At 36.6% G+C, this 11,948-nt stretch overlaps 1 protein-coding gene across 1 annotated transcript; it reads right to left on the bottom strand.

The window, feature by feature from the left end:
• Window positions 1-1,178: 1,178 nt before the first annotated feature.
• On the bottom strand, window positions 1,179-11,213 carry LOC104501817 (methyltransferase-like protein 8; the record flags this gene model as incomplete). Its single annotated transcript, XM_010145694.1, has 4 exons — window positions 11,062-11,213; window positions 6,810-6,901; window positions 1,799-2,190; window positions 1,179-1,228 (listed from the first exon to the last, which is right to left on the bottom strand). Coding segments are annotated over exons 1-4 (677 nt in total), but the record flags the coding sequence as incomplete, so codon positions are not given.
• Between the last annotated feature and the right edge of the window lie 735 nt (window positions 11,214-11,948).

Here is an 11,948-nt window from a genome sequence, read left to right as displayed (position 1 = left end):
TCTCTTGCAGTTGTCTGAGAACAAATACCATCAAATTTACAGTAGAACTGTGTTATAAAGTCAGGCCTGCTAAGAGATATTTCCATCAGGTCATACACAAGAACAAACATGTGAGTTGTTCAATATACCAAACAATGTCATTGACTGAAGGATTTGCATAAGAGTAGATATCTCCAGGAAAAATACCTAATAAGTGGATCCTTAATTAACAGAAACATCAACCTATGACTAATGCCTCCTGTGAGGAAAATACAAAAGTTTGTCTCATCTTTTTTAATATAGCCATATCTTTTCCATATATAGTGTTACTTTCCAAACTTTTCCTATGAAACAGGCGTCCCCTTTCATCATACATATGCTTTGCTTTGGGCAGCATTTGTTTTGGGATGAAGATGCATTGCTAACACTAATAGGTTTCATGTATGACCCTGGTGCATCACTCAATCCCTCCTGCTGTTTCCATATCTGCAAAATGGAGTATTTTTGTATAGTGGTGGTGCTAGCAATCAGAATTAATTTCTAGAATAACTAACAGTGTCATATTCAAGCTCTTGGAGGCATGAATAAAAAGAAATCTATTTCAGCCCTGGATAGATACACAGCCTTTCCAATAAAACCTTCCTGCCTACATGGAAGCGAGGACATGCTGCCATAACAGCTTTTTCTACAACTGGAAGCTAAGTGGATTAGGGAATTAAGTTTGGGGGGGAATTAAGTAATGCAATACAGGACTTGTGCCTCCCTTGAAACTAAAACCTGAAGCAATATGACAAACTGTACCAGCCAAATTCAGAAATAATACCACTTCTTACCAGTAGATCACATGCTGTAATCTACTGTCTCTGATGTTGGCCTTTTGAAGAGATATCTGGTAGCTTTACAAGGGCACATAAAACAAAAGAATATTTCACCTGCTTGAGATTAGCTACAAAAAAATCAGTCTGCACCTGAAGACTTCGTCAACAAATACAGACTTCACAAGACTAAGGTTGACCAATATGAGGAGCAGCTTGTACTGATGCCACCAACATTATCTGTGGTCTGCAAGCAAGCAGAATTTCAGGGCTGTAAAACAGTCCACTCTACACTTCCTGCAGCACTGCTCTAACGCCAACATTCAAAGAAAATGAAGAAGATGAGAACAGAACTTTCACAGTTGAAAATCCAGCACTACATACCATAGAACTTTCAAAATCGGAAAGACACTGTTTCCAGCACCACAACCAACCTAAAAAAAAAAATCAGAAGTGAAACAAAAAGTGAAAATAAATGAGCAAATAAAATCTCTTTTTTTCTAATTTTTGTCTTAAATTAGTTTTAGATAGGACCCATTAGACTTGAAGGTACGTTGGACAGAAAAGGTATAAACATCTTATACCACAATTCTCAAAACACTTCTATGATGTTTCTCCTCAGTGTGTTTCTAAAGTTAAGAGAGAATCCATCTCTCAAACTGCATAGGAAAATGCAATATTCTTGTCCAATTTCACCACTTGGCAAGAATGTTTCAAGTACTTGCACTTTAAGACAGAGCTTTCCTTAGGAAATTAGAATCCCAGCTTCCAGTGAAAATGGAATCTGATAATCAAGACCTAAATTCTGATTTGAGAAAAACTTTAAAGGGAAATCAAACACTAGACCATAGATTTCTTTGAAGGTTTATGCCATAAATGAATGTAGTACACGAAATTCTAAACATTTACTTTCAAGATACTTGTTAAGTGTCTTTATCAGGCTTTTCAGCTATTAAAAATTGTTCAAAATATATATGATAAGCAGAATATTTGCAGTGCATTACCTCTAATATTCTGTAAGTGGCATCACTACCAGGGAAGGATTCTAGCCTGCCAAGTTCTTCTCCACAGTTTTTACCCTGAGGATTGTCAGTAAAAGATTTTGCTTGGTTTTTGTTATATACATATCCTTGTACAGAAGTAGAAGCACCTTCATAGTTTTTCCTCCAATATTTTTCTCCTTCCTCAAACATTTCATTTTTGCATGAAAAACTGTTTGTACTATTTATTTTTGTGTGTTCTGAAGATCGTTCTTCCGCTTTCAACTCTTCTCTCCTTTTTTCTGGAAGAATTTCTGGAAACTCAAGAAATAGCCAATTGCGATCCTTGAAAAAGTTATTTTTATGAGTCTTGTAAAATTCATTCCAATATTTACTGGCTTCTCTCTCATATTTATCTGAAATTAAAACAAAACAAAAACTTGGTGAATACCGTAAAGCAATATGGAATTTGGACTGCAAATTTATGGTGTAAAAATCCATAGTTCTGCACATTGTTCACATTTAAATAAAAACATATGGATTTTGGGTCTTACCTTAATCTCTGCTCAAAATAACTTCCATGAGGGTTTAATTAGATTTTACATCACTTAGGATGTGGCAGACAGGCTTTTTTCATCATCTTTTTTTTTTTTAAATGCAGTGACATGATAGAACAGCACCACCAAAACATGCAATCATTAAGCTTCTTAGACAAGTTTTCACAGCTCAAATTAATAAAGCAATGCATCTTTTCAATTAATTAATGTAATGATTTATGAAACTCTATGATCAATCATAAATTTGATGTTAACTAGTCATACCTCAAAACAGCGCCATCAATTAGAAATCCAGTTCTGTGAACCGGAGTGATAAATGCCACCGCACAGCCAATAGACAGTCATTCACTCCTAACCATTTAACAATGCAGTTTTGACAGGAAACAACAGAATAGGCAGAACCAACATATCGGCTTTCCTACTTTGAAAACACTTCAGAGAGTCTTACAATAGACCTTTGTGTTAACTTTTAAGTCACGCAACAGTCTAACTGAATGTTAGAATGTCAAACAATAGGACTGGAAGGGATTTCACCCCATCAGGGAACTCATACCCCTTTCTCTACAGAAGTCTGTCCAACTTCTTCTTAAAATACCACCCTCCATATAGGTTTGACAACTTTCTTCAGCAACATATTACACTCCATCATCTATACAGCTAGAAACCTTTTCTACTACTTAATCTGAACTTTCCTTATTGCAATTTAAGTCCAGTAATTCTTGTCCCATTAATCAAGCATATAAAGCAAAGATTACTCACATCTCTTTGCAACACCTATTTACTTATTTGAAGTCTTTTACTGTCTCCCATAAACAATCTCTTTTGTAGATTGTCTAAACCTAACTCTCTTTTTCCTCAGAAGTCACGATTTTTAGATTTCTAATAATTTTCATTTTTGTTCCCTAGATTCTGTCCACCAATTTAGTACTATGTGGTGCTGTGTTCTTGTAAAGCCATTATCAACGCAGTGCAAAAGGAATGAGTTACAGGCTGTAGTCCTGTTTACAGCTCCCAGCTTGCCATTTTGCAACAGCATTACGCTGCTGATTCAGCTAGTGATTCACCGCAACCCTCAGATCATCTTCTGCCGAATTACTACCCAACCAATTGTTCTGGAACCTAGTTGTTGTTTTGGTTTTGGTTTTTTTTTTCCAAGGAATTATTCCTAAGCAAAATATTCTGCGTTTATTTTTAGCAAATTTATATATTTCATATCCTTTTTTCCCACCATTTGTCCAGATCTTTCTGAATCCTAATCCTATCGTTCACCATACTTGAAACATCTCTTCACTTAATATCATCTTCAAGTCTCCCATTTCCTTAGGTCACTAATGAAAATACCAAGCAGAACAGGACATGGAACGAAATGCTTCTTTGCCCTGCACAGCCTTCCATTCTAAAAGGATCTCTCTGGGCATTCATTCACCCAAAAGCAGTTTCAATACCTCTTGCTTGCCTAACTTGCCTATGAAAATGTCAAGTAAACCAAATCAGAAGCCTGACTATGGATAAATTTCAGGACTTCTGCTGTTTTTTCCTTATCGGTCTAAGGAAATTAGCTTGATTTTACATGATTTATTCTTGAAAAAATATTTGTTGGCCAGTACACATCTCCTTTGTATGCAAGCTCTGGATTATCTCTTCCAGTATTTTTCCAGGAATTGAAACTAAATCTTTTTTCTCCCCTTCCTTCTTTAAAAAGTAAATATTCTCTTTTCCGCTTTCCCAGTCATCCATGCACTCACTCTATGGATGTACTTTGTGACCTGTTCTTTCTCAGTACAAGAACAAGATCTTTCCTCCTTCACACTAGCACTAATTGTGCTAGCCACTGGACTGCAGCTAACACCTTCAAAGGAAGGCTGATAAAAAGATAAGAATTACAGCTTTTTCAATGCCTATTTTGTTGATGGTTTTCCCTTTCTCATCCCTCCTAAGTACCAAACCAAATCGTTTTCTTTTTTTCCCCCCTCATTCCCAAAGCATTTATGGAACTGCTTGTTACCCTTGATGACTTTTGCTAAGTGTACATCATGTAACGTTTTGCCTTTTTTATATTGTCCCTACTAAATTACACTGACCCATTAATTCTTTTAATATAAATGCACAGAGTAAATACATGGTGCATTTCTCCTACCACTCATTTAAATCTTAACATACTATTTCCTAAATCACTACAGCTTTTCAGAGATAAACAAGGCTGAGAATTATCATTAGAGGCAGAGACAGGCAGTGGGAAGTGGCAAGGAGGTGGCAGAATGCCTTGTCCTAGGAATTCGCATAATTTTTAAAAATTTAACATTTCATACATTAAATTAAAATTATAAATTAAATTGTGTTATTAAAGGGCAAGACCCAGCCATGTGGAGTAATTGTACAGACTTGTTTTATAAAGCAAGCAAAGAACTGATTGAGGTCATATATACCAGATTTCAGTAGTGTAGCTTGCACGTTCACAGATTGCTCAGCTTCAGGATAAAAACCAAACCTTCTACTCAGAAGGTTCTTAAATCATCATCACCCCTTGCTATAGTCACTACTTTTATACAAGTCTGCTCAGTACCCTTGTACTTAAATTCCTATCAGGTTTTTCAGATTTCAGAATTGAAGGAAAGCAAAGGCTAAAGTCAGTCTGTTGAACTGTATTAGTACAGCATTATATAGCTTCAAGTGAAACAACACTTTCTGTTCTTTCACTGGTGACTCCTGCACCACCGTATAATAACCACACATGCATTATCATTATCAATTTTTTACTTAATTTTGTATGCTTAATCAGTCTGACTACTAAATTTTCCAAAGCATGTAAAAGTGACAAAACTAACAAACATATAACCTTTTGAAGCAAAAAAAAAAATCCTTTAGTCAGCTGATTCTTCTCCTTAACAGCTAGTGTATGCCTGCATACACAAGCAGGCATGCCTGAGAAGAAACTGGACATGCTAGTAAGTAATAAAAGTCTTGAAGGTAGTATCATGAGTTCATTCAGTTTAATTTCTCTTGTTTTAACCAGGCTCACCAGAACTACCATATTTTAGTGATACAATAGTACGGTTGAAATCTGTCTTCTCTTTTCCCCTACACTGTAGTTTGAGGCCCAAAAATAACCTGCTAGTTAGCTTCAGTTTAACTCATTGTTTACACAAATAAGCCAAAATGTACTTCTACTTGCAGAATGAAGTTGAAGCTTTCTGAAGGAGCACTATCAGCAATGTTCACCTAATTCAAGTTCTGAAGAGAGGGGCATTCATAGGAAATGTTCTCGGATTCTAGTATTTCTTGGCAATAGAAAAATGCCTGATTATTTGATTTCTCACCAATACAGAACAAGTTCTAATTGATTGCAGATGAAGAATTAAAGGTTCCAGGAACCTCATGGTTACATAGTTTATTTTTCAATTATGAGCTCTTTTCCAACTTTTTACAAAAATCAAATTAAAATATTAGATGTCATTTTTGAAAAGCAAACATTGTACTCCTGTATTTAGACAAAGAACGTGAGAGGTAACAGAAAAGGGCAGGATGACAATCCCAGAGCATTCAAAGTGACAAAGAGCACACAATCCAAGATACATTCACAGGTAATTCGGTCAACTCCAACATGTGTCCTAGCTACATCAATGAAACTGAGCACACGTTGACAATCACACTATCTAATTTGAGAGGTTCAAGACATGCTAAGAAATCCAATACATCATTTTCAGAATATCTTTCTAATAAAGCAACACATTAAGAATCTACTCTCTGTGTTACTAGCAAGTTGGTACTCAGCTTTAGTATATGTAACTATCCTAGATTTTAGTCTAGGGTTTAGTTTGCCAGTTTGAACCTAGAGCTATCATTCTTCAAAAACGCAGAATACATTAAGTTTCTCTCTGAAGACCTACATCAAATTCCTTAATTGTTTACAGAGCAAACTCTGCAAGATATGGAAGGTGTTTCAGTACACAAAGTGAACACTTTGCTTCCTGAAGCACTCCCAGCTCGGGCTGGGCAAGGCAGCAAGCTGGGACCAGCTAGGACCAGGGCACTTCACTGATATATGGCGCAATATACAAACACTAGCTCTCTAAACACTCTACAAATCATTAAAAAGCACGTGAATATTGTATCTGGGAACTTTCATCTCCAGCACCTTAGATGGTTGCAAATTCATTGCCTTTGATGAAGTAGCAGGCCTGTGTTCTCAAAGTTTTATTCTAAAAAACTGCAAGAGGAGCTAGAACTTGCAACTGAATCATACTGATGTACTTGGTTTACATCGAGCCTATTACACCCCACATGAAAAACTGCTCAAGTAACTGAATTGCTAGAGAAACACACTGAGAATCTTTTGAGGCAAAAAAGAAAAAAAACAACCAACAAATTTAAAGAAGAGAACGTAGACATCAAAAGCGTTGCTGGATTTTAATGCATCATTTAATGCTTTAATAAATATCATTAAAGTAGGAGTTCTTAAGCCTTTATATATTTGTTACCTTGATCTTCTAATTGAACTTTCACAACTGAGTTCTCTGTTGCTTTTTCCTTAGCATTCTGCTCTTCTTCCTGTGACCACTGCATGTGGTCCCTGCAAAAGGCAGTTGAAGAACCAGACTTTAAACAGAATTTTCCACAACCTTTTACCCAAGGAAAACAGTCACAAATCACTTATACTGACTCTAATATTTTTTTTTTATGCAAACAAATGACCACAAGAAGACTGACAGTTAAAAACTAAGTTTCAACGTATGATAGATAAAAACCAATTACTAATCAGGTAAAACTCAAGTGATTAATAAAAATCTTCCAGCTGCAAAGAGGCTGAAAGTAGTTGCATTTTTTTCTTAATAATAAGGTTAACTTATATCTCGTAAGTTGAGTGCATTTACAGGAAAGTATTTTGAATGTCCCATTGGAATTGAGCTTAGCTGGATATAACATAGACCTATCAACAAACACTCCGCTGCAAGAAACTTCTCACGTTACCAATGTTTATGATGAAGAACAATGGTCACTTAGCAAAGGAATCAGCTGTTCCTGAAACAGGAAGCATAATCCTCCTATTTGAGTGGAACAGGTGGAATTGATGAGCAGGATTTTACTTATTTGGAGAACAGAGACAGGAAACATTTAGAAAAAAGAAGAATGAGACATTCCTATGAAAAGACTGTAATGGTTCCAGAGTCTATGCTATCTATATTTGTGTAATGTGGTTAACTAACTGTCCTACTAATCTATTAAATGGTCACAGAACAAAGCCAAGATCTAACCCTAATGACTAAACTGTCTTCCCTGCAGATTGTGTTTGGATCGGGCCACAATGGAGAGTGCCCAAAAAGTGCTGCTGGCAGCTTTTAAAGCAAATCAGCTGTCCCTCCAAGTCATCCAGTCTGAACAGTTGCAGAAATCAGATTAAATCAGATAATATAATTCAAGTACTCTATTAGATCCTAATCCTACTGAAAGCTTTTGACCAAAATTTCATGGGTTATTATGGTGAAAGAAACAAGGTGCTAACTTGAAAAGAGTTGATTGTCTCAAAAAGCTAATGAGCATCTTCCTGTTCCATGCTTGGTGACATACAGGCAATTTAATTCTTAGACCTTCACTGTTCCTCTTTTGTTAATTGTGGGAGACTAATTGGTATGTATTTGTCTGCTTGCCTCAGACTTGATTTCCGTATCTCTACTGAAATATTTCTCATTATTGTCCCCAGCAAGTTGCCTCTCCCCTTCCTGTATTTGTTCCTAAAACAAATGTTTCTGTGCAGTGTCAAGGCTCTGAGAGACATGCTGTAGTAGAGTAAAACTGAACAACCAAAGCATTACTTGGCAGCCATCGTCTTGGAAAGACTTGCTTCCCTCACTGCTATCATCATTTTTGACCTTGTCTATTCCAGCAAGCTGAAACCAAGGATTATTCAGATGGCAATAATATCTGTCAGAAGGGCTGACTGTATGACTTGCTGTGGTATAAGCTTTAAACGATCAATTTTAATCCATTGTGTGTCAGTCAGAGCCCTTAAGGGCTCCACACACAATACCATAGGTGCTTAAATTCCTTCATCTTCATTGACACCTTTTTTTCCTTTTGTCCCTTGGAAATTCATAAAACTTCATTCTTGCCTAGTAATTTCTGTATGGAAGACCCCAAATGACACAATAGCAGCAGCACTTCTTGACTAAAATCTGCAAAAGAGGGGACACAGAATAACTGTTATAGTTTGGATACTTCAAATGAGGTACCAAAGAAAGCTATCAATTTTAACCACACCAGGAACTGTTAACATGAGTAGACTTGACATTAGACCAAGCAATGCTACTTTGAGTTCAGCTTATTCAACTTAATCCCTTTTCCATTAACTTGCTCACTAGCATTGGTTTTAGTTACTTCTGAAAGCCGACCTGCAAAAACCATGCCAATTACTAACCTGAATAGAATCAGACATTTTTTCCTTCAATGTTTAACATCATACATTACTTCTCTCTCAAAATGACGGAAAAGCACCACAGCAAATACCTAAAGCATTAGTTCCCAAATTTAATTTGCTTAGTTCTCCTAGCAGCACTGGTAGCAGCTCCTGGCTCCCTGCCAATTCACACACAGTCAAAAAGAAGGATGCCACTTCAAAGCTGATGAGTGGAAAAGGACATAAAAGCTCATACATCAATGCTAGGGAAGATGTATCTCTTATGCTCACCCTGCAGGATCTATTTAGTTCAACCTCCACTCATCCTGATCCGCTTATCTCCCTAGTGAGAGCCCTGCTGATTCAGCCACCTTCAGATTCGAGGACCTCCCTCCACTTCATAGCTAGGTTCTTGATTTATCAAGGCGTTTGCAACTTCCACATACTCTCTGCTCCAACTCAGTTTCAACCTGTTTTCCCTTGTGAGTTACCTGGATTCATCTACAGATCCACTTTCTGAACAACCCTGCTCCTTTCAATCCCATCTCCACCATCGATCCCAACCACCTGCGTCACAGTTTGGTAAGTCTTTATTGGACTGTGACTGAATGCTACCAAGAAAAACTGAAACTACGTATGATCAGTTATTTGGAAGGAAACTAAAAAATGAAACATTGTACCTTGACAATGTTACAGAAAAAGGACAGCCACCGCCTTAAAATCTCTTCCTACCTAGACTAGATAGCCTACATTTGAATGAGCATTCATGTAAGTAAAGGATTTTTCCACCTAGCAGGAGGTCCTGGAGTATGGAAGATGATTAAGATCTACACCACATATAGATTTACAAAACATGGAGACAAACTTTACACTCTTTTAAGACAATAACCATACAGCTTCCTTGACCAAGTAACTTACAGAAGTACAGATATCTCCAGACTTGGCCTTACTGTGGTATGTGTTGGGGAGCCCATGGTCCCCCTTGGGCACATCTAGTTTAGAAAATGGTAATAGGTGAAGATCTATTTGCATGTCTTGCCTCATGAGTTAAGCCCAAATTTAGAAACTAAAAAGAGTAATGAAGATATTATTAACCAGAAGACAATCTTCTGTGTCGTATTCCTCTCAAGACATTTTTATTCGTCAGTATTAGAGAAACTTTTGAAACAATTTAGACTAAAAAGTGACATGGACCAATTAACAAAAAAAAAAAAAGACTACTAAAAAGCACAGTAAGTTTTAAAAACTCATCAGGCTGGAAACTTTGGTTCAGAACAAAAGCTTGTCCAGTAACTTCTGACATTTCCCAGCAGGAGACACCTCTGAAGATGTAAGAATCGTACATTATTTTTTAAAAAGCAAGCTTAATTCCTGAAACTTGTCATCTGTTACTCCTATGTTACGGTACCCATTGGATATCATCAGTCACATCCAGTCGCTTTTCTAATTTTGCCAAATCCTTGCTCTCAAAAATGGTGACAGAATTCAATAACGTATTTTAAATTTATGTAGAAAATAGTTTCTTGTATACCTTCTGAATTCCTCACTTTTCATCAAGTATTCTTTGTTCTCAAGTTATGAACTATTACAATAAAAATTCCTGGTCTTCCAAACACATGTTAGATGTACAAACAGATAGATGTTCTTCTACTTTCTAGATAGACTTAGACATTCTTCTGTCCTTCTAACACTTCCTGTATCACTTATTCGTTTGTATTCATCTCCATTCCATGGTCAAAAATCCCAGTCTTTTCAATCCCAGTTTTCCCACTGTGATGACTAGCATTCTCACTCTTTTCTGAGCCTCCATTAATCATAAAAATACCTTTTAGAGATGGAGATGTACTGCTGCAAATCAGGGCAGTTCTTATTCTTGTTAACATGTACATGTTAATGTTTTCTCTGCTACTATATTGTTTATTTATGCTAAGATTCAATTTACTTCTTTTTATAATTGTGCGCTGTATGGGAATCTCTGCTGAAACTATCTCTAACACCTTCAGCACACCTTTAGGAGAACACAAGTAATTTACATGTTCCTTCTGAAATGGCGTCAGTTTTAGGATACAGCGCTAATCCAGTGTGCAATGCTATTGTATCCAACTGGTAACTTTCTGCCATTGTAACATGGACTACTCATCCTCTACACTTCAGTCTTCTAATTCATTACTTATCTATAACAATATTTTGCCTTTCATTCCATGACTACCTACTTGCACAGCAGCTTTTTCACACAAGTCACTGAGAACTCATAACTGTTACCTGTGACAGTCCCAACATTCAACATAGTAAATAACATACACAAACATATGAAAACCAGCCTTGAAGAAAGATCTCACCACATGTTATGCTCAAAAACCTTAGAAGGATCAGTTAAAATCCGTGACCCAAGTGGAACAGCTGGTCGTTGACTACTTTGGTGTCTCTGTTGCATCTTGCTTTTCCTCAGACATAAAGCAGAAAGCCTTGTAATGAAATTCATTTTGTTCAGAGACCTGAAATCACAATTAACTCAAATTACAGTTTTGCTGTAACTTAATTATTAACGTCACTTACAGGAGAAACTGCTCAAATAATCAAGAACCAGTATCAACTTTACTAATAAACTTTTACTATAATACCAATTTAAATGTTTTTTAGAAATTAGCAAGATTCCGTTAAGCGTGCTGAAAGCCCAAATAATCCAAAAGTAGAGTACTGGAATGAAACCAGTTGAAAGATAAATTATTTGGTATCATTCAAGATCCTACCAGGCAAGGGGAAAAAAAAAACAACCCCCAGCCACAGTGAAACACTGAACCAAGTCTGACATTGTTCCCTTGAGAAGACAAGCAAAAAGTGATCAGTAAAGAAACCACTTGTTCTAGTAGGTACACTCAGTCACTGAGACTGACAATTTTCACCCCACTCACTAGGTAACTGTCTTCACAGGATTTCATTCTACAGCTGTGACTGTGGGTTTACACTTTTCAGATAGGACACGGAAGATTTCACTTTTTTAAAAGTATAAACATTATGTCCCAGAAAGCATTCCAGAGTTTCTGACATGGATTCTCCTGATCCCTGTTAATGCCCTCTTCGAACTGAATGGTTTTAGATGTTAAATTTCAACTCGTGCAAATTATTATTACAAGTATAATTCTCTCTTATATTGCTAATTTCACTGGGAATCTCTTCCCACAGCATTCATGAAAGATAACAAGGGCATGTGGTTAGTACCAGCATT

This window comes from Buceros rhinoceros, unplaced genomic scaffold (genome assembly GCF_000710305.1).
Source record: "Buceros rhinoceros silvestris isolate BGI_N320 unplaced genomic scaffold, ASM71030v1 scaffold31260, whole genome shotgun sequence".
In the NCBI taxonomy this organism is placed as follows: Eukaryota; Metazoa; Chordata; class Aves; order Bucerotiformes; family Bucerotidae; genus Buceros; species Buceros rhinoceros.
This window is presented reverse-complemented; position numbering and strand designations above follow the sequence as displayed.